The sequence below is a fragment of the Phascolarctos cinereus genome, unplaced genomic scaffold (assembly GCF_003287225.1).
Source record: "Phascolarctos cinereus isolate Bilbo 61053 unplaced genomic scaffold, phaCin_HiC Scaffold_8;HRSCAF=390, whole genome shotgun sequence".
Lineage (NCBI taxonomy): Eukaryota > Metazoa > Chordata > Mammalia > Diprotodontia > Phascolarctidae > Phascolarctos > Phascolarctos cinereus.
The window spans coordinates 28,431,434-28,457,297 of NW_027556291.1; the positions used below are offsets into that span (position 1 = coordinate 28,431,434).

Sequence of the window (25,864 nt, forward strand, 5' to 3'; positions counted from 1 at the left end):
CATCAGTCTTTGAAAGTTCTGATAGGTCACAGCTTTGGGCAGAGTTCTGAGGTCTTTCAAAATTGTTTCTCCCTCACATTATTGTGGTGGCCTTGCTTAAGCTGTTGAAACCATAGGCTGAACCCAGGGGACCGATTATAAAGGGATGGGAGGAGGGTCCTCAAGCACACTGCTGGAAATGAGGGTGACTCCAAGAAGCCCTTGCAATTGAGTCTCTTCTCCCCTTTTCTCTCCTTCCAGCTGCCTACTTCCTCCATGTGGCACATTCTTTCAATTTCCTTCTTGTAATTACTGATCTTGCTGCATTGGAGGACTCTTTCCTTGTTTATTGGGTTGATGAAGGGAGACCCTTTACCCAGGATTCCCACAACCCCAACAATTAGACATCTACTATATGCCAGGCATCATTTTGGATTCTGGAGATATAGAAATTAAATTAATAGAATCATAGAACAAAGGGTCTTGGAGGCCATTCCCCTTATTTTACAGTTGAAAAACTGAGACTAGAAAGGCTAAATAAATTGTCTATAGTCACAGTAATTCTCTAGATATGTGAGCTTTGTGTTGGCGTAGGATTTGAGCTCAGGTCTTCCTGACTCCAAGTCCAGTGTTCTATCCACCATTCCAAGCTACTCAAGGACTTCACATTCTCCTAAAAGAACCTGTGTTCAATTGCATGAAACTGAGACCCATAGATGTGAAGAGACTTGTGCAAGGTCATACAGGTAGAGCTGGGATTTGAACCCAGGTCTCCTGACTTCAAATATAGCAGGTGGCCAACCTCAATATTTTTCTTAGCAAAAATTTAGTTTTGGGTTGAGTCTAATGTAAGAATAATGCAGATCACTGTAATCTTTTGTTTACCATAGTGTCTCTGAGAGATTGTTCTCTCACCACAGGTAAAACTCATGGGTTTGTCTGAGCCTCAGACTGTCCTTTCCTAGGTTCTTGTCACATGCAGCCTCCTTGCTTTTTCCTTGTTTATATAATAAACAAGAAAAGAAAAACAGAGCTCATGATATCGGGCACAGATTTTTCTCATAAAATACAGCATTCATTTATGTTTAAAAATTAGAATAGTAGGAGCTTTCTTTAACATGATGAAGAATAGATTTGAAACTACAAGCTAAAATCTCATGCAATGGAGAATTTTGAAATGAAAAGCATTCCCATTAAATAATAGGGATGTCCACCCTTGCCTCTATTATTTGTAAGATTTATAAGATTTTTAAAATATTACAATTTTATGTGTGTGTGTGAGTGTGAGACAGACAGAGAGATGGAGCAGAAAAGGAAAGTCAGAGAGGAGGGGTCAGAGAGACAGAGAGATAGGGAAAGAGAGAGAGGAGGAGGGGTGAGAGAAAGAAAGACAGAGAGAGGAGTGAGAGTGAAGGGGAGAGAGATACATTAAATGGTGAAGAGAGAGAGAGTGAGAAATGGAAAGAGAGATGGAGAGGGAGAAGGAGATGGAGAGGCAGAGGAGAGAAGGGGAGAGGGAGAGACAGAGAGAGAAGGAGCAGAGAGAGAGAGAGGAAGAATATTATATATGGAATATTATTCTCTACCTTCATGATTTGTATGTTGAGTATGTCAGAAATGCTGAAGATGAAATTGGTCACCAGGCTCAATTAGCATTTCATACATATGCAAGACAATGCATTCTGTATGGCAGGGAGACAGTGAATGCAGCCCAGAGTCCGCTCACTAACAGGGAAATGCCTCTTCATCCAACTGGCCTTCGCCTGCTCCTTCCTCACCTTCCTCTGCTCTTTCCCAAGACCACTTTCTCCTCTAGTCTCACCAAAGACTACTTGAAAAGCAGCCTACCCATACTCCCCTTCACTCCTAGGCCAGCCATCCTCCCCAGTATCTAATGCTCACATGTATAGAGATAAAGGAGATAAAGACAGAGACTAAGAGAGAAGGTGAGTCTCTCTCAATCTCCCTCCCTCTTTTTCAGTCTCTGTCTCTGTCTCTCTCTCTGTCTGTCTCTCTCTTTCTCCCATTCCTCTCCACCCCATACACCCACAGACAAATGAACAAGAAATAGGACCATAGGAATTCAAGCTGAAAAGGACTTTAGAGATTAGCCCAACCTCCTGATTTTGCAGGGTAAGAAACTGAGGCTCAGAAGTTTAATCACTTGCCCAGGTTCACAGAGGTAGTAAAGAGCAGAGTAAAGATTGGCATTCAATGCTCTTTTTAGCCTCCAGTGTCTTCAGCAATGCAACGAGGTGAGAGGTAAAACCTTTAAGAGAGGGGGAGCTGAGCCAGTGTTGTGGCATGGCCACTAAGAAAGCTCATGCAGGAGGCAGCTAGGTGGTGCAGTGGATAGAGCACTGGCCCTAAAGTCAAGAGGACCTGAGTTCAAATCCATCCTCAGACCAAACATTTGACACTTACTAGCTGTGTGACCCTGGGCAAGTCACTTAACCCCAATTGCAAAAAAAAAAAAAAAAGCTCATGCCGTCTCAGGCTACATGAAGAAAGCTGAGAGGCCAGTGATGGGCATGGAGCATCACCATTTGAGAAGGCTATTGGAGTACACCAGGTGAATGTTGCTGAGAGACAGATTTAGATTTGCTATAACGGGAGTGGGACTTCTTCAGTATGAGAGCTGCTCTCGAGTGGAGTAAATTGCTTTGGGAGGTCTCCTCTCACTGGACATTTACAAGTCAAGGCTAGGTGACCACTTCTCAGAGATGTTGTAAAGGAGATTCCTGATAGGGATGTAGGGTATTGCACGTCCTCTTGGGTTTTTTTCTGGCTCTCAGCTCTGGTGATTCTGATCCTAAAGAATGTCTGTATCTGGAGTGAGCTGAACCACTGAACTCCTCTCTTACGTGAGTTAGGAACTGCTTCAAAGTAAGGTCCTCCAAGGCTGAAGATGACATGTTATATATCTTGGCCAGGCCTTGTGCCCCCTGACTAGGCCCTTGAGGTCAAGGGCAGACTGACCCTGGAACTTCCTGCCACATTCAATCTTGGACTGAGGGATAGAACCCAGGTTTCCTGGAAACAACTGGGACTGGGCTCAGAGTCAAGAAAATCTGTGCTCAAATCCTAGCTCAGACATTGATTAGGCTATAACCCTGGTCAAGTCACTTCACCTTTCTGTGCCTCAGTTTCCTTACCTGTAAAATGAGGGAATTGGGCTTATTGACTTCTGATATCTCTTCCGTCTCTAAATCTATAGTACTGTGATCTTCTGTGCTGTCTGAAGCCAACTTCCTCATTTTACAGAGGAAGAAACTGAGGCACAGAGATGAAGTGTCTTCTCAAGTCACAAAAATGAATAAATGACAGAAAAAAGACTAGGATCATAGGCTGTGGCATTTAAAGGGACTACAGAGCTTATCGAGGTCACCCCACTCCTGAGAGGATGAAATCACCTTCCCAAGGTGCCACAGGTGACCATAAGTATCAGACTCAGGAGCCAAGCCTCCTGGGCTACTGTCCAGGACTCTTTCTACTCTATTGCTCTGCCTCCTAGGTCCCTATGGCGAAGCAGCCCATCTTTCTGTCTTGGCCTTCTCTCCTCATCCCGCCTGCTCTGCCATTCAGGGGAATCTAATGAGCTTTTTCCCTTCCTTTGTGCTAGGAATATACCATTGACATCTTCTTTGCCCAGAGCTGGTATGACCGCCGCCTCCGCTTCAACAGCACCCTGAAAGCCCTAACTCTAAACAGCAACATGGTAAGCCGCATCTGGATCCCTGACACTTTTTTCCGGAACTCTAAGAGGGCTGACTCACACTGGATCACCACCCCCAACCAGCTGTTACGCATCTGGAATGACGGGAAGGTCCTCTACACCCTTAGGTACGTGGCACATTGGAGAATTCAGGGATCAGGACCTGCCAGCAGACAACAGTTCAGAGTACTTGGTTTGCCCACCTGACCTGGCCCCATTTTGTCAATGTGCAGGGAGACCTGGCCTTGGCATTCTTTCCTAGAGGGAGTGGGGCCAAGGAGCTGGCCAGCCCAGGGTCATCACCCCCGAGTGGGGCCTCTGGCTCTGGTGGTCAGGGAGGGCCCTAGAAGTACGGAGTGGGGGAAATAATAGAATCTGGGGGGAAGGAATCTTAGAGACATTTAGCTCAATCCTCTCCCATTATAGAGGAGGAAATTGGTGTCTAGACAAGGGAAATCACCAGCCTAAATGACCTTACACAGGTTTAAAGTGGCCAAACCTGGATCTGGATCTTGTTTCTCTGCCTCCTAATCTAGTCAGAGCTCTAAGCCACTGTGTGGATGACAAGGGGCACTGGCTGATTGCTGAGATCCTTTCCAGCTAGAAGCCTATGAGGCCATGATGCTGGCTAGAGAGAGGGATGAATCCTCAGGCTCACAAGGCATCTCTCTCTCTCTCTCTCTCCCCTTTCCAGGCTGACCATAGAGGCTGAATGTCTCCTCCAGCTCCAGAACTTCCCAATGGACACTCACTCCTGCCCTCTCATCTTCTCTAGCTGTAAGTATCTGCTGTGGAGGTTCCCATATCCTTTTTCTCATCCTCCCCTTCCCCCCTCACCTAGCTTGGCTCTCCTTCCCTCTTACTGATTCCTGGGTCCCTAGGTCCCTGGGCTTGAGAGCTTTCCCATTAATTAGAATTCCTGTTGAGTCATTCTGTCAGCACCGGCCTCCTCCCCCTGTGCGGAGCACACCACCAGGACCCTTCTTTCCAAGCCCTTTGGCGTTTCATCGTGTAGACTGAGCAGACCTCAATGGCGGAAGACCAGCAATTCCCCCTCAGTGATCCTGTCTGTCTCAGCTACTGGGGGCTAATGCCTCTAGACAACCAGTTCCAAAGTATTGGTGGTCAGGGGGGCGGTCTCAGAGGTGGGATAAGCTCACTTGGCAGGCCACAGATTCAGTGATGATGATGATGGGGCATTTCTCAGGCCTTCAGTGATTTTCTAATGAGGCCTGTTTCACATCCGGCAATCGATCTTTGTGTATTTGATACCCATCACTTTAGGGTGATGGCAGGCCCATTGAACTCAAACTTCAGAGAACTGAACAGCTAGAGATAGGCAACAAATATTGCTTGGGTACCTACTCAGTTATTAGGCCCTGTGCTCACTGCTGTGGGGACTCCTCAGACGAGAAAGATATGCTATCTGCCCTTGGGGAATGGGCATTTAGCTGAGAAGACGGAGGTTAACGCATAGGAAAAATTGAATAAACACAAAATATGAGAGAGAGGAGAGGGGGGGAGGGGAGGGGAGAAGAGAGGAGGAGAGGGGAGGGGAGGAGAGGGTATCAGAGCTGGATATGACCTTCGAGGTCATCTAGTCCAACTCTACAATTTTACAGAGGAGGAAACAAATGCCCAGAGAAGTTCAGTTTCTCTCCCAACGTCCCATGGGTGGTAAGTAGCAGTGTCAAGCTTCAAACTCAGGTCCTTGGCCTCCACATCAGGCACTCTCACATAGCACAAGAGAAGGAAGCAGGGAGCAGCGTATGCTGGGTGCCAAGGAAATGGTACAGCTAGCGAATATAAGAGGAGCTAGGGAGAGGGAGAGAACACTGGAGACTGGCTGGGGAAGGCTTCATGGATAGGTTGAGACTTCTCCATTAGGTTGAAAAGGATGGTTTGAAAAATGACCAGACCAGTGGGGTTTCCAGATGCCCAGTTTAGAAGTGGGCATGGGGGAGTTGGGGATAGGCTTCTATGTCTTTTCACAAATTGGTTGTTACCCAGTGATAGGAGTACCTGTAGTATACACTTCTATGACAATCCTGGGTCTGGGCCTGGGACCAATCCAATCTGTTTGGGAGGGGAGGGGAGGGGAGGAAAAATGGCAGGACTCCAAAACTGAGCCCTTGGGGCTTGATCAGGATGACGACTGTTACAGCAGGTTGGCCCTTTGTGAGGCCGGGACCTAGGGAAGGAGTAGCCAAACTTGACTGTTCCTACTACCATGGTTTATCTTGAAGTCGTTGTAGTGACCGCCCCCCCCCCCACACATTGTCCAGAGTTCCCCTGGGGTGTTTTGGATGAAAGTTACCAAAAGGAAAGCATAGTGAGAGTAACCAAGAGAGTTCACTAGGCAGAGAAGGTCCAGCAGCAGGATAATAGAGGGCAAATCCCAACGACAGAGAGAAACCCTGGGCCACCTATTGAATTTGAAGGATAACCTGAATTTTACTGGGTTCAGCTCTTCCACTTCACTCTTGGTTAAATGATCTTAAAAATCCAACTTCCAAGTTGGGGGGTTAGGGAGCAGTGCCCTAATTTTAAGCCAAAAGAGTTGTAGAATCATGCAAAGGGCAATGATGTGCAGTTAGAGGACCTCAGTTCAAGTCCTAACTCAGCCCCAGGGTGAGAAGGTGAGTAAGTGGCAGTCACTTAACCATGTGGGGCTTGGTTTCCTTTTCTGTAAAATGGAGCCTTGGCTACTTGCATGTACTGTAAAATGCTCTACAAGCAGAGGCCAGTGCCATGACTTATTCTCAAGACAATGGCAGAAAGCCTCTGGGATGTTTGGAAAATGGAGAGTCTCTCCTGGGCCGTGCCAGGTGTCTCAAATACACATGACAGCTCTAACTTGGGTCACTAGACTGGGCAGGCTTCATTCAAGCAAGCCTCTCAGGGGTATGGCCTTAGCATGTCTCCGGGCTCTCCCATTTTCCAGATGGTTATCCAGCCGAAGAGATTGTTTACCGTTGGAGGCGCTACTCCATTGAAGTATCTGACCAGCGCTCCTGGAGGCTCTACCAGTTTGACTTTACAGGACTGCGGAACACATCCGAAGTCCTTCGGACTGGCGCTGGTAAGGCCATTTTGTAGATCAAGGTACAGTTAATAGTGGAGAAGAACAAAGCAAGTCATGGCTAAGAAAGAGGACAAAGCTGGGCAGCACCACCCACCAATGCCCCCCAGAAGTGAATTGTAGGGCCTCAGACTAAAAAGCACTTTGATTAAATGAGGGTGGGGGTGGAGGAAAAGGGCAGCTTGGGGCACAGTGTGACCTTGAAACAGGAGACCAAGGACCTACAAGATTGTCTTCTATCAGTAGCTCTACACAGACAACTCCCAAGTCTATAGTAGACATCCAACCCTAATTCCTCTTGAGCTCCCATCCTCCATTACCAACTAATTGCCTACTGGACATCTCTACCCAGAGTAGTCACATCCTATAGGTGTCTTAAACTCAGCATCGAAAATAGAATTCTTTATCTTTTCCTGAAACTCCTCTACTCAAGAGTCATTAGTGGCTCTCTATTGCCTCTAGGAGAAAATGTAAGACCTTCATATTTGAGGTTTAACATCCTCTCCAATCCTACCCCACTTTTCCAGTCTAATTTCAAATTACTACCCTTCATTCACTTTCCATTCTAGGCCAACTAGCCAGCCGCCTGTTCCCCATATGTAACATTCTATTTCCTGCCTCTGTGTGTTTGGACAAGTGGTCCCTCATGTTGCTCAAGTGTACTCCCTCTTCAGCTCTGCCTGGTATAATTCCTAGCTTCCTTTTAGATCATAGCTTGGGTGCTCATGTCTTACATGAGACGATTCTCTCCGATCACTAGCACTCTCCCCCTCTTGGAATTACTTAGTTATATGCTCTGTATCAACTCAATTATGAATGAATATGAAGTACCCCTCTAGTAAAATGCAAACTCCTCGAGGGCAGGCACTATTTCCTTTACGGTTTTGTATCTTCAGGGCCAGCACAATTCTTTGCACATAAATATTTGTTGAATTGAATGCAAAGTGATTCAAAGGCATAAGTGAAAAACATTCCTAGCCCTCAAGTTTTCATTTTACTGAGGATGAAAATAATAACAACCCCCACTCTTCTCACTGTTAGCACATATCAAATATTATGTCTTCTGAGCTTCTTAGCAGCCCTGGGAAGGCACAAGGGCAGCTACCATATAGATTAGGGAACTGATCATTGGAGAAACATTGCCCAAGTCACTGGGGTTTGCCCTCTAGCAAGTGGTTGAGTTAGAATAAGGAAGCAAGCCTCTCGACTCAGTCTAGTGGTAGAGGATAAGGTTGCCTCAGAATCACTTGCAAATAAAGTCAAATAATGAGACTGCTAATTCATTTAGATGCCTCACGTGGTCAATTGGAGCTGGGACCCAATCCCTCAACTCGACTACATATTTCACTAAAGCCAAAGGTTTCAGCAAGGCCCAGCTTGAGCATGTTTTTCTCTGACTTTGACTCTCACACCACCCAATTGACTCCTAGACAGATCAATTGGCAGGTGCAATTGTGTGAATGTGCATTCCAGTCAAAGAAGTGGCCAGGTCAGCTCTTTGGGAAGGCTTCTGTCTTAGGAAATGCTGAGCACTAGGCTTTTTTCAGAGCTGGGATGAGCTGGGACCACTTGCAAAGGCCCTGTGCGGTGGGCTATGACCAGGGTCATAGACATCTGCCCACTGAACTCCCCCAACTCTCTGATGAATTCTCCATTGAACTGGGTAAAGTTGAATTCTCTATAGCCAAAAAAAGCAAATCCATTCCCCTTTTTCTTTAATACAGTGGAGGAAAGGAGATTCCTAGGTTCCTAGGTCTGTACTCCCAGGTGGGCGAATACCTTATTACTTGAAGCCAAGACCATCAATGGATCCTGATATCTCTGTGGGTTGATCCCCAAGGTCTAACTCCAAGTCTGACTCTTTAGTGCCTATCTATTAGGAAAAACAATGTTTTCAGGAGCAGATGGATGGTTCAAGAAAAGCCTGTGGAAATTACATGGGTGATGGTGCATGGTGATGGGAGTTGTGAGGAACAGTAAAAAGGCAACCGTGACTAGACCATGGAGTGTGTGGCAAGGACTACAGTATGATAAGTCTGGAAAGATAGGATGGGGCAAAGTTGTTAAGAACTTTAAATGACAAACAAAGGTGGTTCTATTTGATCCTAGAGGCAATAGTGAGCCACTGCAGTTTATTGAGTAAGGGTGTGACATGGTCAGACCTGCATATTAGGAAAATTACTCTGGAAGCCATGTAAAAGATGGATTGAAGTGGGATCAGGAGGGACTTGAAGCAGAGAGACAAAATAGGAAGCTCTTATGGTATGAAAACCTGAATTAGGGCAATGGCAGTGTCAATAGACAGAAGGGGTTGTCAAAGAGAGATGTAATGATAGAAACAAAAATTAACTAATTGGATGAGCTGGGAAAATGAGCTGATTGGATGTGTGGGGTGAGTGTGAGGAGTCAAGAATGGCACTGAGGCTGTGAACCTAGGTGATTGGAAGGGTGGTGGGCTCCAGATAAAGGAAATTACTTACCCAAGGTTACAGAGTAGCAGACTAGGGATTTGAACCCAGGTATTCTAACTCCAAATCCAATGTTCCTTACTCTTGGAGAAACATTGGCTGAGGAAAGCAAAGATACAAGGATATCTACCATCAGCAGAAGCCAAGTCTATAGTCAGTGTCTGCTAAAAGTCTTAAGGCTGGTTCCTTAATCCAAACTATGGCTGATGAACTATGGTCTCCAAGCTTCCAGTCAGAACCCTGGTCTGGCAGGAAAGTTTAACATGCTACACATCAGTTCCCAGGAAGCAAGACCAGTGACGCTTCCTGCTGTCATCACCATTTATGACTTGTTCATAGTCACTTGGCTTTTCTGGCCACCCAGGAAGCATAGAGTATGTGTACTGAGTTGGCTTCCTTCCCCAGTCCCCAAAGAAGGATTTCCATCTCTCAGCTTTTCTTAGCAAAGGAAAAAAAGATTCCTCTCTGGCCCCAGAAGAAATTAAGTATAAATAGAAAAGGTCAATGGGGTAATAAATCTATCTGTAGCAAGAAAATATTAACTTGGCAAAGAAACAGCCATTGCTCCTGGTTATGCCCTCTAGAACCAAGCAGAACCTAGCCAATCTCTCTTTCACATGACGATCTTTCAAGTTCTTGAGGTCAGATGTGATGCTCCAGCAGCAGCAGCTGCAGCAGCCTTCTTTTCACCAAATTCAGCACCCCCATTTCCTTCAAATGATCCCTTGGTTACCCTCCTCAACATATTCTCTGGCTTATCAATGCCTGTACTCACATAGCCCCAAATTGAATATCATACTTCAGGTGTAGTTTGACCATGGCAGAGGACCATGAGACTATTGCCTCTTATTCCTGGATGCTCTGCCTTGCTTACTATAGCTCAAAATCTCATTGGCCTTCTTGGTCTCCATGTCATATTGGATGTCAGGGGTGCAGTTGTCATGTATCTCTTCCAATCAAAGTGTAGTCCCAATGTGGTGAGGTGGGGGTTGGAGAGACATTCTGGTAAGTACCAACATCCACGTGCTCTGTGTACTTCTTTACACGATTGGCCTGGCTCTGGCGCCCCTTGGAAGCTCAGACAGGGACAGTTTTCTGGTAATGAGATTATATTCACCCAAGGAGAAGTGGACTGATTCTTCAGGATAAAGGTGGAGGAACTGGAGGTAACTGATGAAGATCCTCCAAATTTCTCCCTGAGGTTGAGTGAATTTGGTTCTTTTTCTGTCCTTGATAATGCACAGACAATTGGAAATCCTTTGAGAGGACCAAGTCCAAACTCTCCAAGCTATGGGCAGGAAACTCTCCTCTCCAGAACAGCCTTCCCCTGCTCCCAGTCCCTTTCCCTCCTCTGGGCCTCAACACCCTTCTCTGTAAAAATAAGGAAGCGGGAGTAGATGCTCTTTTGGGTCCCCTCCAGCTCTGAAATTCTAGGGATCTGCGAAACTATGGATCTAGATTCTGTGGAATCAATGGTGACTGAAGTCAAGGATCAAGCTAGATTCAGAGCTGCAACTAGAAAACTAGGCATCTGGGACAAATCCTCTTGGAAAAGCGAGGTCTGGTGGCCAGATTTGGCCACAGGTTCAATTGTCCTGGTAGAGCAGGTAACCCCTACTGCTGAACCGCAACTCCACTCATTTGTCCTCCAGTAGGGCCCACCTTCCCCTTCAAACCATTGCATGAAGATAGTGGTCTCCAGATAACTTCAGGAAGCAAAGAAGCATAGCCCCCTTCAGATGCTGGTACCTGGGAGAAAGCTCCAGCTTTCATAGCCTGGTTCTGACTCTGATTGCACTGTCTTGAAACCTGCATATTTAAATGAACTAGATAGATCCAGGCGTCTCTAAACAGTGAGCAGACCTAAATGACAGCCTGAATCTTCTACCTTTCATTCTGCTGTTCTGATGTTACACAAATACAGCCTTGGAGTTTTCAGGCTCCGTTTCTCAGCTCAGACTCTAGAACCAGCCTATTATACCATCCACTTTGCCTGGAGACCAGCTGGCTAGGGTGTCTTAAGCATATGCTCAAACATCAGTAAACAGAGAATTCTGCCAACAGTTGGAGAGAGAGAGACAGAGAGAGACAGAGAAGGAGGAGGAAGAGGAAAAAAAGGAAGAGGAAGAAGAAATAGAAAAAAGAGGTGGAGGAGAAGCTGTCCAAGTTATCAGCTTAATCCAGAGGACAAAGTAACGGAAAGCAAACAATGAACAGTGGGATAGCTGGGATAGCCTTGAGGACAAATAAACAGACCAAGACTGAGATAGAGCCTAGTCCTACTGGAGAAAGAGCCAGGTCCTTCTAGCAGGGAAGCCTTGAGTGCCAAGGAGGGCTGAGATTGAAGGAGACAATGTGGGGGCTGGGGAGGTTATGGAAAGGACTCAGGACTTGGAGTTAGGAGACCCAGATGACACATCTGGCTGTGGGATATTGGGCAATCCCCCTCCCCTTTCTGATCCCAGGAAAAGGAGATGATGATGATGATGATGGTTATGGTGGTGGAGGAGATAGAGGAGGAAGAGAAAATAGTCTTTAATTCCTTTTCCTTTTTACCCTTCTATGAGTCTGAATACTCTGCTGGAAGTTATATGTTCAGCTAAGAACATTTAGAGGCTCAGGAGACAAGCCATTTCCCAAATGATGGACAAGACTAAAGGTTAGACCAATATTTTAGCACTTTAACAAACTCTTTGTGTCTTCCAGGAGATTACATGGTCATGACTGTTTCTTTTGACCTAAGCCGGCGGATGGGCTACTTTGCCATTCAGACCTATATCCCTTGCATATTGACTGTGGTGCTCTCCTGGGTTTCCTTTTGGATCAAGAGAGACTCCACCCCAGCTAGGACATCCTTGGGTAAGTTGGATTCCCTTGAGCATCCAGTGCAGCATAGGCACATGACTACAGTCTAGCTTCTTCATGGGGGAAAGAATAGCCATCTAATTGGGGTGTTGCTGGGGAGTGAGAAGAGCAGCTTAGGAGTCTGAGTTCTAGACCCAGCCCTGCCACCTGCTGTATGACCTTACCCACCACGAGCCTCAGCTTCCCCATTTGTGAAATTAAGTAGCTGGACTAGATGCTTTGTAAGGGCCTTTCCATCTAGAACATTCAAGGATTCCATAATTGACTCATAGGAATCCCACTTGAACTACTATAGATAGAATACAGTTTACTATGAAGGTACCTTCTGGAGCTGAAGAGCCCAGGGTGGTAGTGGTAGGGGAGGGTGTGGTACAGGGAAGAAGCAGCATCCATCATGATATTTTCTTGTCATTTGATAATTGTTTCATGTGGCAATTTCGAATCCAAATTCTGGGTATTTTGGGAGTATTTCTGCATTTCCATTATTCATTCTATGACTATTCACTATTTACATAATTAAAAATTATTTGAACTGTTAATTGAGCTCATATGGTTACAACATGGTGTTGCTGAAGTCAAAGATGGTATTGATGAATCCTTACATAGGCCAGTTAGGTATAAACTCATCCTTACTCCAGACAGTTTGCATTAGCAAATGCATACATTATATGAAGGTCCTTTGTTTAAACTATCTCTTTTAATTTGGGGTATTTTTGCTCCGTGGGGTATGGAGCAGTTATTGGGTAAGAGAACTGAGTGTGGATTGGGTACCGAGCAGGAGGTAAATATGGGAGAATGAGTGTCCAGGCACCAATCCCTGAAACTAATTCCCTGGAATAGACCTTTGCTAATTAAGGTGTTGGAGTGTGGACCCTCAGAATGATTCTGTTTTCAAAGTGAGTGAGTCAGTCTTTGAACTGTGGGTCCAGGGGGACAGTGTGCTTTGGGACCAGGCAGAGACAAGCCTCCTCAGCTCCTCGTATAGCCTGTTAGAGAAGATGTGCAGCCATGGGTCCTAGTGTTGACCTGGAGAGCGGTGCAAACATTTGGGAAGCAGTGACAAGAGAGCCTTTCTGGATGTTGAACATCTGAACGGCCCAATTCTGAGCCCTCAGCAGTTTCTGCAGAAGAAGAAAGAGTGCACAGGGGAGAAGCTCATAGGCCAGAGCCCTTAAGTGAGAATGAGTCATGGCAAGAGGTAAAATGCTTAGCGGGTGGGACAGTCACAGAAGGAGAAATGGATAAAGTGCTATCTCCACCTATTGTCAATCAATTAACAAACAGTTATTAAGCACCTACTGTGTGCTAGGAACTGTTAGGCTCTGGAATTACAAATACAAAGAATAAAACAATTCCAGTTCTCAGAGAGCTTACATTCTAGTGTGTCTCAAAATTCTTCCAAGCCATTCAAATAATCACAGATGTATAGACCAATCTCTCTCTCTCTCTCTCTCTCTCTCTCTCTCTCTCTCTCTCTCTCTCTCTCTCTCTCTTTCTCTCTGTCACACACACACACACACACACACACACACACACACACACACACACACACACAGAGCCAGTCTGGACTTGTAACTAAGTGGTAGGATGCTCACCCCTTCTCCCCACCCAGACCCATTTTCTGGGATGAATCACTAGGTTTGCCAGCTTAGAACATGTCATGTGGCCCTGTGCCATATGTATGGTATTTCTGCCCTCACATGGATCTTTTCTTCCACCCCAACAGCAGCCCTTCTTTCTTGATTGGTGCAGCAATATCAGACATATACACCCTTGTTACTGCCATTATCCACAATCATCACACTTGACTAACTGGCTGCTCCACATTTTTTCCAGGAACCTACTGCTTCCTCCCTCCCCCCATTGCCATGATGATCACCTGAAAGCCTGGGCCTGGTGGGTAGGGGTGACAGAATAATTCTCCTACAGGTGTCATTTGAGAGCAGGAATTTGGGCAGAGGCCCAAGGTGTCAGGGATAGAGGGGTGATGGGTGAGAGGGTAGAGGTTGGGGTAGCTTTGTGGAAATGAGGCACAATGGGGCCTTCTCCGGAGGGGCCCATCAAAAATCTATATCCCTGTAGAGCATCTGAGGATGGGAAAGCTCTGAGCCCATTTCCTCTTTGGGGGCACCAACCTTCTCACCCATCCCCAGCTCCCAACAAGGACCAAGACCTCCAGACTCCTGACCAAGGCCACCTGGATCTTCCCTCTCCAGTCAGTCAGCAGGGAAGTTCTAGGGATTGAAAGAGGGATGATAAGCTGGGAGCTCAATATGAGCTGGGACTGGGGTCAGGGCAGGCTGGAGAGCTGGAAGATGAGGCCCAAGGCCAGAACAATGAGACCATTTCATGGGAACAGAGCAAGGAGAGGGAGGGAACATGGAAACCAGGAGGGGAACAGACAGGGAAGCAGGTCAAGAGGAGTGAGGCCAAGGTGGTAGAGGGAGTACTCACTTCTCCCCACACCAGCAGCCTCTGAGCCCCTCACTGAGGACCTTGAGCAAGGTTATTCCATTTCTGGGTCTCATTTCCCTCCTCTGAAAAATAATGGGAAGAACAGATTCAGGAGACTTCTGAGATGTGCAGGAGAAAAAATACTGCACATGGAATCAGGGGTCCTTAGTTGGAATCCTGGGTCTACTACTGACTGCCTTGAGACCTTGGGCAATCACTCTGTATTTGCATACCTTGTTTAACTCATCTATAATTATTATATCGACATTAATAACAATGGTTATTTCTCTAGCCTTTTAAGGCTCACTAAGCACTTTAATATGCTATCACATTAGCTCCTTGCAACAATCCTGTTAGTTGCTATTACTACCCCCATTTCAAGATGAAGTGAGGCTCAGAGAAGTTGTGCATCTTGCCTGAAGGTGCACAGTAGAGCTGCAACTAGAAGCATTCATTTGGTGCCAGGAGCAACATTCTCTTTTCAGCTCACTCTGCCTCATCTATTCCATGCCCTTTCCTCTATCTTCGGTTCAAGTCATGCAGTAGCTTCCCTTTATGTCTAGGTGGGATAGAAAACTTGGGCCCTGCTTTCCAGATTCTCTGCCAGTTGCCCCCACACTAGGATTCCATCTGTATCTCTTGGCACCCTAGCATGCATCTCCCAGTTTAGCCTGACAAGGTCGAGGGTCACAGAATCATAGACTTAGACTTAGCTACCCATCCCAGCTCCCCCACTTTACAGATGAGGAAAGTGAGGCCCAAAGAGATGAATCAGCTTCCTCACAGTCATACAACGTGAACATCAGAAGGGAGATTCACACCCACTCTCCTCTGACCCCAAGGCTGGAGCATTTTGGTACAAGCCACCACTCGGTGTCTCCAAATAGGCAGGTTCTGCTTGGCTCCAGAGGGCAGGCTTGTCAGGGATGTTATAAAGAGGACCCCTGCCAGGGTACAAATTGGACTAATTCATCACCGAGGTCTCCTCTAACTCTGGGATTCTGTGGTAAACCTTAAAGCACTGTATACACATCAGCCATTGGGATTATGCTAGCCAACCCTTCAGGTGGAAGGAGACAGAGTACAGCTGAATCCAAGGAAGGCCTTTGTGCCAAGGCTGGGTAACCAGGGGGATTCTTACACACACACAGCACAAGTCGGGACCAGAAAACTTCTGAGCTCCGACTGTCTAGGATTCTGTGACCTCTGCAAACCACTTGTCTACTGCTGAAAGTCATTTCTGGGGCAAGTCCACTGCATTATCATACCACTGATACTGATCTGGCCATTCCCCAGAGACAATATTGCTGGCTCCAGAGGATCTCTGCCCTCTGTGAAAAGGAGAGGGGTCCAGAGAATGCGTTGCTGTGAGGACTTCTCCACAGGGGCCTTCCATGTCTGCACTGCACTGTCACACATCCCCTGCCTCAGGTGCTGGGAGAGCAGAACCGTGGACATCCCTCATCTCATCAGCAGTGAGATGGCTAAGAGTTCTGCATTCCCTCCAAACACTTGGCACTGATGTTCTCCCAGGTGAACTACATTGGTTTGAGTGATTGTAGTAGAAAAAGCACTAGTTGTGGAGACAGAGTACCTGGGTTCAAATCCCACCCCTGATACTTAGTAGCCAGGTGAGCCTAAATAAGTGGTTTTGCCCCCTTGGGCCTCATCTGGAAAATGGAGAGACTACTACCTACCTACCTCACAGTGGAAGTACTTTGTAAACCTGAAAGCTCTATAGACATATGACCTGCTCTCAGTTACGTTGGCTTTTTCCATGGCACAAACTGAGTAATGCTACTAAGATGGGGTTGGGAAACTGTGTCCACTGAAGTGTGCCCATGGTGTGGTGTTAAGCAAAAGAAGCCTTCAAAAAAATCAACCTCAAAATACAAGATGGGAGAGGCATGGCCAGACTGAAGTTTATCTCACAAAGATCTGGGGGTTTTAGTAGACCACAAGCTCTCTATAAGTCAATGGAGTAACATGGCAGCCAAAAAAATTCATGTGATCCTAGGTTACACTAAGAGAGGCAGAGTTTTCAGGACAAAGGACACAGGAGAAGGCCTCAGCTCATTAAGTGGAATACGTTATCTTGGAAAGTATCTAGTTCCTCCTTACTGTATATCTTCAAGATCCACTCAGGGTTGCTAGTGAAGGTATTCTGGTTCAGATATGAGTTGGCCTACATAGTTTCTGAGGTCCCTTACATCTCTGCCATTCTAGGATTTTGTGACTCAATGTGTCTGTACTCTGAGAGTGATAGAGGAACATAGACTGTTAGGGAAGGAAGAACCTCCCTGGCAGGTGGTAACAAAGGCCTTCCTTGGATCCAGCTATACTCTGGCTCCTTGGAAACCCCTGTTCTGCCCTCTAGAGCCAAGCAGAACCTGCCTATACAGACAGACAGGGTGGCTGATTGTTTGAAAATGCTCCAGCCTTGGCGTCAGAGGAGAACCTCTGTTGTTCACTGTGTGAATGTGGACAAGACACCCCAGTTTCCCCATCTGTAAAATGAGTCCTCTCTCTGATTCGATACTCTTATTTTAAGGAGGGGCAAACTGAGGTCCAGATTTCCTTAAGGCCACACTGGTGGTAGCAGAGCCAGGATTCGAACCTATGTCTCCAGACTCCCAGTGTTTGTCTATCCATCACACCATTCTTCCCCTCTCTCTTTGGAAGCACAAAGTCATCCCCTTACCTCTGTTGACCTGAGAGCACTAGTGGACTACATAGTCACCTTTCTTAAGGACTGCCCCACCCCTGAACTTGGCATTGGATGGGGTGGGGGAAGGACAGGCTTCTTCCCCATTGAAGAACTTGCTTTCCATTCGCTCACTATGCCCTGATGGGGGGCATGTCCCTTCCCATGAATGGCCACTGACACCATTCCTCCTGGCCTTTCAGGGATCACCACTGTGCTTACCATGACCACCCTAAGCACCATTTCCCGAAAACACCTCCCCCGTGTCTCCTACGTCACCGCAATGGACCTCTTTGTCTCTGTGTGCTTCATCTTTGTCTTTGCCGCCTTGATAGAGTATGCCACACTCAACTACTTGGTGGGCAACAGGAGGCTGCTGGCAGGTAGCAGCACCCGAAGATCCCGGCAGGTAAGTCAGGTGCTGGGGGTGAGGGGAGAGGGCATCACTGTCAGGGTCATGAAAGGATGAGAGGTTGAGTGAGTCAGCTCTTCCCTACCTATCTCAGAGGTCTGGCCCACTCTAAGGGAGTTCCCCCAATACCCCCACCCACCCCATGACCATCCCCCTGGATAATGGCCACAACCTGAAAGCAAGAGAAAAAGAGGGTGGTGGCAGTCCCATCTTCTGGTTGGGGATACTAGAGGGAGACTGAATTCATTGCCTCTGGAATAGGTGGTAGGGTGGAGAGGGGAGAAGTAGAGAGCTGCCCCAACATAGAAAAGGCTACATATGCCTTGTGAGGTGATGGGTTGGCCCTCACTGGAGGCCTGGAAGCAGAGGCTGCTGGGGAGGCCACTTTTAAGGTTATGTTGGGGTGGGAATTCCCTTTTCAGTTAAGCAATCTGCCTCCCGAGGTCCTCTCAACAATGCCATTTTGGGAGAATGAGGGAGTGGGTTATAGGTCTTCTCAACTATGCCATTTTGGGAGAATGAGAGAACGGGTTATCAAGTTTCTGGCTCTGAGCCTCAGTTTTCCTGGGATTCCAGCTCCTCCTTGGAACTAATCCAATACAGCAGGACTTTGGCCCCAGGGGTTTCTCCTCTTCTCAAATGTTGATCTCTTAACCCATGAAGAACCCTGGCTCTTGCTTTTAGGCCTTGCCAGGGTCCTCTACAGGAGAGCCCTTTCCAGGCCTCCTTGTCTTTTTTGAAAGCTGAGCAAACTGAATGTAGACATTAAATAATTTGCCCAAAGTTTGGTAAAAACTAGTTTTTCTAGCTCCTAGGGAAATTCAGCTCCAACAAATCCCATCCCATCAAACAGCCCTGTATTAACAAAAACCTTTCCAAGCCCTAAGTAATGATCTCTTAATTCCAAGCAATTCCAAATGCATTGCCATCAGAATGGGAGGGACTCCTTAGAGCTCCTGTTAATGGGAGCTGGCCTGTTCTGGGCCCTGGAGAGAATGTGGATTCTAGATTTGTGTGTCTATTGCTCTGGCCCCCCAAGAACAGAATAAAAAAACTGTTCTTTTGCTGCTAGCTCAGAGATATAGCCAACAGCAGCCTCAGAACACAGAGGAGAAGGGATGCCTAGTTTAACCCCTTTCTCACCCCTTTTCCTGGAGATTTCCTCCCCACCCACCACCATTTGACAGAGAATCTGAAACCCAGAGGAGAGAAAGGACTCACTCCAGGTCACACAGCTAATCAGTGGTGGCAAGGGAGCTAGGGAAGTCCAAGACTTAGGAAGCATTAACTCATTCCTTCTTTCCTCTGCCATCTGCTTGGTTTCAGCGTCCTGTCAGCACCATGGCCAGTGCTGGTGCCATTGCCAGTGCCAGGGCCAGCCCCAGGGCCAGCCCCATTGCCACCACCAGTCTTGGTGCCACTCTTGGTACCAGTCTCAGTGCCAGCCCTGGCCCCAGTCTTTGTGTCAGTGCTGGTGCCAGTCTTGGGGCCAGTGCCACTTTTGGTGCTGGTCCTGGCACCGCTTTCGGTGCTGGTCCTGGCGCCGCTTTCGGTGCTGGTCCTGGCGCCGCTTTTGGTGCTGGTCCTGGAGCCTCCTTTGGTGCTGGTCCTGGAGCCGCTTTTGGTGCTGGTCCTGGTGCTGCTTTCGGTGCTGGTCCTGGAGCCTCCTTTGGTGCTGGTCCTGGAGCCGCCTTTGGTGCTGGCACTGGTGCTAGTGTCAGTGGCATGCCCGCCTTCACTGCCATCACCATCACTAGCAGCATGCCCTGGGTCCCCGATAGAGTGGAGGAAGAAGACGATGATGATGACGATGAAGAGGAAGAGCAGGAGGAGACCACTTGCTGCCCGGGGAAGGAGTGCCAGCAGTTCTTCTGCTGCATTGAAGATTGCCAGAGAGGCACCTGGAGAGAAGGCCGTGTCCGCATCCACATCTCCCGCCTGGATACCTACTCTCGCGTCTTCTTTCCCACTGCGTTCCTGCTGTTCAACATTGTGTATTGGATCGCCTATCTGTACCTCTGAATGCCCTGTTTCCGTTGGGAGAGGCCACCGATGAGGATCTGGAGGGGCCCCCCGATCATGGCTAAGGGGAAAAAGAAGCAGCTGGAAATGTTGTCGGGTAACTTTTTTGCTGTTCCCCTTCCCAGATCTTGCTTTTGCTTGATCTTAACTGCCTCCTTGTCCCCTGGGGTGACCCAGACACCTGCAAAGAAGGCTCCTTGCCCCCCGTGTGCCCTCTTCCCTCTAGCTTGTTGTATCTTGATCTTGGTTGATAGAACCTTGGACAAGTCCCAAGCATCTCATCTGATTTGGAATGAGGACCTGGATTTGAATTTTAGCTCTCCCATTCAGTACCTCTGTGACCTTGGGCAAGTTATTTCACCTCTCTGCCTCAGTTTCCTCTTCTGTTAAATTAGGGAATGGGATTAGATAACCTTTGATCTTTGAATCTGTCAAATGAGTGCCTTGGTCTAGGCCACTGGACCGTAGATTTGGAGATAGAAGAAACCTCAGAGGCCATCCAGTCCAATTCCCTCATCCTACAGAGGAGAAAATGAAGGGCCAAAGAGGAGAATGGGCTGCCCAAAGGTACGCAAGTAGCAAGCTGCAGAGACTCGGACCTTGGTGCTCCAACTTCAAATTCATCACTGTCCCTGCTGCCCCCGCCCAACATCCTTGAGAGAGCCTCAGAGTCCCTTCCTGCTCAGACAGTCTGGAGGTTGTAGGTGACCAGAAGCAGAAAGAAGCCCAGAGAAGGGCCTCCAGAGAATTCAGAAGCGAGGAAGCCAGGAGAAGCTGCATTCACAGCTGCTTTGAGGTGATCACATTGTTTACTTCTATGGCCAAAAGGCAAGAAGGTATGGGGTCATTGACACGTTACTGAGGCAAGCCATGGGGCACTTTGCTCTTAGCACTGCCTGGGTCCCACTGAAAGTTAAGCTGAAGGGTTCCACACTCACCTATGACTTTCCAAAATAACCATTTGTTCCCTGAGTTATGTTTATAAAACAAACCATATACTGTAGTCTTGAGGATTTGAGGTTCTCAGAGCCCAGTTACCCACAATTCTCCCCAGAATTAGAGAGTAGGGCCCTCCTATCCTGCCAAAATTGGTTCTGCTAGGTCCACAGCAGCTGGCTCAGCCATTAAGGCACATACCTCCCCCAAAAGGACCTTCATTCCCGGCTCAGTCTGAAAGGTCCAAGTAGGCCTAACCCTATAGCCTATTAAGTAGCTGGTTTTCCTGGTCCCATACAGAGGGCCATCTGACCAAGTTGAGGGGAGGCTACCTGCCACACGGCTAAGAGTAAAATTAGAGACCTCAGACATCATCTTGCCCAACTCCAAAATTTTCCAGATAAGGGAACTAAAGCTCAGAGAGGTCCTGTGATTTGCCCAATGCCACGCAGCTGGTTAGTGGCAGATCTGAGTTGGTTCATGTACTGTCAATGCTGTGGCTATTCCTGCTACCAATCCTCCCCTCCCCTGTCCTGCCTACCATCCCAAGTTCCTGAGGCAGGAAGGCCTCTGCAAATGTGAGCCTCCCCAGAATCCCTTGCAGAGGAATAGGGTCAATATCTGGCCCTTATTGGACAGCTCCCATACCCTGTATTCTCAGTATTCTCTCTGCCCCACCCACTAGCCCAGGTCAGCAGCTAATAGTTTGGTCGCTATAAGCTATGACTGAAATTTCCTCAATTTTTCCTTCTCATTCAACTTCTGGGTAGCTTCTTATCCCCTCCCTCTCCAGGGACGGGGGTACAAAAGCTTTCTCAGGTCCTGGATATGATATAGCTGTATAGTTTCAGGTCACTTGGACCATTTTGGTTGCATCCCTTAAACAGCCCACTTTGTAGTGCCAATCCTTGGCCCATAGCCAAGCACAGCACATAATCTGGCCTCCAGCACCACATACCACTCAGCTTTCTCTTCAGGGGCAGAATAACATGGACACCTCAGATCCTTTCCATCCATGGAGGTCATCCTATTTTCCTAGATGCCTCCACCCATATGATCTCCTTTGAGCTTCTCTCTCTCTCTGAGAGAGGCAGGGTAAGGGTCATTCTCCCATTTGCTAGACAAAGAGACTGAGGCCAGATAAAAGGAAGCCACATAGTTGAGCCAATGGCTCCTGAAGCCAATAGCATTGTGGGGCATGCAAGCATCTGCCATCATTTGCAATGCCTTAGGATGGTGTGGATACCACGGGGGCCTGCTGTCACCTTCTGAGATAGGCAACAGGGCCAGGCATCTGGAGAGTTCATGAGTCCAGTCAGCAGCTACTTCAGCCCCTGGACTGGGGCAGCTGCCCCAAACCACCAATGTGTCTACTCTGGCACAACGAGATTCCCACTGCAGCATTAGCCAGGACACAGCCCAAGTCCAACCCTTGCATAATGCCTCTGCCAAGTCAGGGACACTGTGATTGACAAGCAGGACCTCATCAAGTTTTACGAGGGTCCAAATTAAAGCTATGTGTCCAGCCTCCTCTGGCTCTGGGTCCCCCCAGCAGTGACCTTGGATGTTCCCTATTGCTTATAAGCTGTAAAAGAAACGTATTGGTGTATTTATGTTGTTGTAATGGGGTAGGGGGTGGGGGGTGGGCAAAGAGACCAGTCTGCTTTCTTGCAACTAAATGTCAGGGCAAAATATTAAATCTGTTATTGAAGAGTGCACTAAAGGTGTCTGTTGTGTTTGCTTCTGTGATGCAGGGGCCATGTTTGTGTTTGAAATCTGAGGAAAATAGCCTGGGTCACTCTGGACTAATCCTGGCACTATTGTGCCCTCTCCCCATGTCTGGAAGGCACATTCCCAGTGGCCTGCGCTCATTGGAGAGTAGGGAATCTCTAAGGGGAGAAGCCAAGGACGCACCATCCCTCACACTCCCCTCCTCCCCACACACAATGGGCTTCTCTCTCTCCCTCAGCAGTTCCCCAGGTCTTTAGGCTTTGGCCAGCATCCTGAAGGCTCCCCTGTTCTCCCAGCACTCCTCTCCTCTGACCTATTGGGAACTGGAGATGTGAGGTCTGTGGTGTTCAAAGCAGGATCCCCACAGAGCCAGCATACGCTGTCCCACAGTCTGGAAAAGGGAGTTGTCGGAATGAGACAAGATGGGAGGGGGAGCAAATAGGGAGAAGAAACTACATAAAAGAATAAAACAAGGCATCTGGAACGTTCCAAACTTTGCTGAGCTTGGCTCAGTCCACTCTATTTCCTGCCAAAAGAAAAGAGCCACTTAGGAACATAATACAGATGGTGTTGTGGGGAATTCCATGTGGAAAACCATTGGGCCTGGAGCTGATGCTCTATAGCGCCACCTCAGTTATCCAGAGGCCATGCATCTGCCAGTCTCATCCAGCTAGAACTTTGCCAAGAACCTAGAAAGAAGTGGAAAAAAAGGCCTCTGAGGAGCTAGGACAGAAAGTCGAAAGTCCACACACTGGAGTTCAGACACTTTACTCAGAGGGGGAGACGCCTCCAGCCTCTCCCTCAGAACCGAATTATTTTTATTTTGCACACAATTCTAAAACACAACTTTGTTATCTGGTAACCCCTTCATAGAAGAATGAAAGCATTGTATTAGAAGGGGAAGAAGGCTACCCCACTGAAAATGGACAGAAAAGGACAGTCTGACTGAAAGCAAACAGGAAAACTACAAAGAGCCCTCACAACCATTCACCAAATCCAATGCTCTAAGGCTTGTATTGCAGAGGAGAAAATGCCTTCCCATTCCTCACTAGGCCTTGATGACATCACTCAGGACAGTGCTTACAACTCACCAAGAAAAGCTTTAGTTCTGTTCAGTGTCCTCTGTTTAAAACCTGTAATCAGACACTTTTATCAAGATTTCAATCCCCAGTGGTTAAAATGTAAAATAAAAATAAAATAATAATAATAATAAAAAAGAACAATATCTTTATGCAGAGTCTTAAGACATATAGTCAGAAATTCAAGTGTGCAATCCTTTCCCATTGATAGCCAGTAAATGAGTGGTCATCATGTAGAGAAATGCTGCATGGATTCACACAGGATCTGTGACTCCATCAACAAGGCTCTCTTGGTCCTGGGCTCAAAAAATTCTTGGGTTCTCACACAAGGGAGCATACTCTTAGCTGAGGGATCCACCGAGATAGAGAGAAGTTCATAGTCTCTAAGTGGTCAAAAATGTTTTCTCATAGGTCCCTCATCCCCCATGGCAGTCAGATCTGAACCCTGGAAAGTGTGTTCACCATAGATAAGTACTTCTCTTTGGGCCGAGGGATCCATCCTCTGGAAGGATGGAAGGGTGAGGTGGGAAGAGGATGGCTGAAACATGGCCTTTAAGGCAAAGGATAATGGGAAAGGGGACTCGATTGCATTCACCCTGACCTAGGTGGTATTTATGCTGCCAAGTGTCTTATCTACCCTAGGGTCAATGCCAGCCATATTGCCAGCCTCAGCTGATATGTGCAGGTCCTAGGAAGTTGCAATGGCTCCTGGCACAGGCCAATTTTAACAACAGTAAGAAACTTCTGGTGTGGGAACACATAAACAACACAGATCAGATTGCAGTGTGTCTTTGACTTGGCAGATAAATCCTTGGGAGTCCTAGAGACCCTCTCAAAGGCCAATAAATCCTGGGCAGGTAGGCAATTCAGGCAACACTTGATATCCATTTTAATAAGACTCAGGGAGACGCAGGTGCATTTGATTCTCAGAGAATTCCCAGACCTTCTTTTATTGATTTTGCCTCCTTCCCCACAAGCTTTTCATGGGGCCAGAGCTGCTCCTGGGGAATCAAGCTGATTGGTTTTTGGATCAGTGGTGCTGATGAGCAATGAATTTGCTGATGGCTTGTGAAGTGGTCAAAGAGCTCAATAAGAGGAAGGAGGGAGAATTCCTTCCCCTCTCTGTGCCTCAGTTTCCTTCTCTGCAAAATGATCCCTTCCAGCTCTACATCCTCTATGTAAAATAAGAGAGATGATATTCTGTAGGGTAAATAGAAAATCTGATAAGGAAAGGAGCTGTGATTTCATCGTTATCTGAAGACTCCCACTGCGGACATCGTTAGACTTGCAATTAAGTGACTAATGGTAGCTAGGCAGCACAGTAGCTAGAACAATGGACACAGGAGTCACAAAGACCTGAGTTTGAATCCTGACCACAGACACTGGCTAGTTGTGCAACCTTGGGAAAGTCACTTAACCTTTCTGTGCCTCAGTTTCCTCACCTGTAAAAGGAAGGAGTTGGACTTGGTAGCTTCCAAGGTCCCTTCCAGCTCTTACAATCCTCTGAGGTGCCCATGGTCATACAACTATCAGTAGAACCTAGGTCTCCTTGAGTCTGAGGTCAACAATCTCTCTTTCACACTCAAAGATTCTTGACAAAGATCTGTTGACAGATTCAAAACTTCACCCACACAATTACAGGATGGGTGAAAAGTAGCTAGGTGACAGTCCATATCAAAAATGCCTCAGTGGATTGTAAGCCCAATATAAGTCAACAGTGTGATAGAGAGGCCAAATATAATTCATGTGGACTTGCCAGAAAGGAGAAGTGATAATCCAATTGGACTTTAGGGTTTTGTACCTAGGTCTGGGCTCCATGTTTTAAAAGGGACTTTGGCAACTTAGAGTTCAACCTAGGAAGAGTGTGGCCAAGATGACTAGGTGGCACAGTGGCTAGAGTCAGTACTTGGAGTTAGGAAGACCTGAGTTCAAATTCAGCCTCAGACATACACTAGCTGTGTGACCCTGGACAAGCCATTGGACCTCTGCCTCAGTTTCTTCATCTATAAAATGGAGATAACACCTACCTCCCATGATAAAATGAGATAATATTTGTAAAGCACTTTGTAAACCTTAAAGTGCTACGTAAATGTTAGCTGTCACCATCATCAACATCACTATCATTATTACTTCATTAAATACAATTTCTGGTGGAAGAAACTAGAGACGTTTCACCTGGAAAAGGGGAGGCTTAGGAGGAGCCATCTTGAATTCTTTGAAGGGCTGTCTTGTGGCAGAAGGATTAGCTTTATCCTGCTTAGCCCCAGAGGGCAGAACCAGGACCAAGGGCTGGGAGTTACAAAGAGGCAGGCTTAGGCCGGATGGCAGGAAAGACTTCCTATCAACCTCAGCTGCCTTGAAGCAGACTTGCCTGCCTGCCTTGATGATATACTCAGCCTTTAAGTGTTTAACCAAAG

The 25,864-nt window shown here is 47.2% G+C and overlaps 1 protein-coding gene across 1 annotated transcript in view; it reads left to right on the plus strand.

Annotated features, from left to right (window-relative positions):
- The window catches only part of GABRE (gamma-aminobutyric acid type A receptor subunit epsilon), a 65,624-nt gene extending 43,299 nt beyond the window's left edge, over positions 1-22,325 (plus strand). Inside the window, exons 4-9 of the mRNA XM_078147799.1 lie at positions 3,602-3,822; positions 4,389-4,471; positions 6,639-6,776; positions 11,951-12,103; positions 17,471-17,676; positions 19,006-22,325. Of these exons, the coding sequence (XP_078003925.1) occupies positions 3,602-3,822; positions 4,389-4,471; positions 6,639-6,776; positions 11,951-12,103; positions 17,471-17,676; positions 19,006-19,701 (1,497 nt within the window). The 3' untranslated portion in view covers positions 19,702-22,325. The remainder of the gene's footprint in view (positions 1-3,601; positions 3,823-4,388; positions 4,472-6,638; positions 6,777-11,950; positions 12,104-17,470; positions 17,677-19,005) is intronic.
- The last annotated feature ends 3,539 nt before the right edge of the window (positions 22,326-25,864 follow it).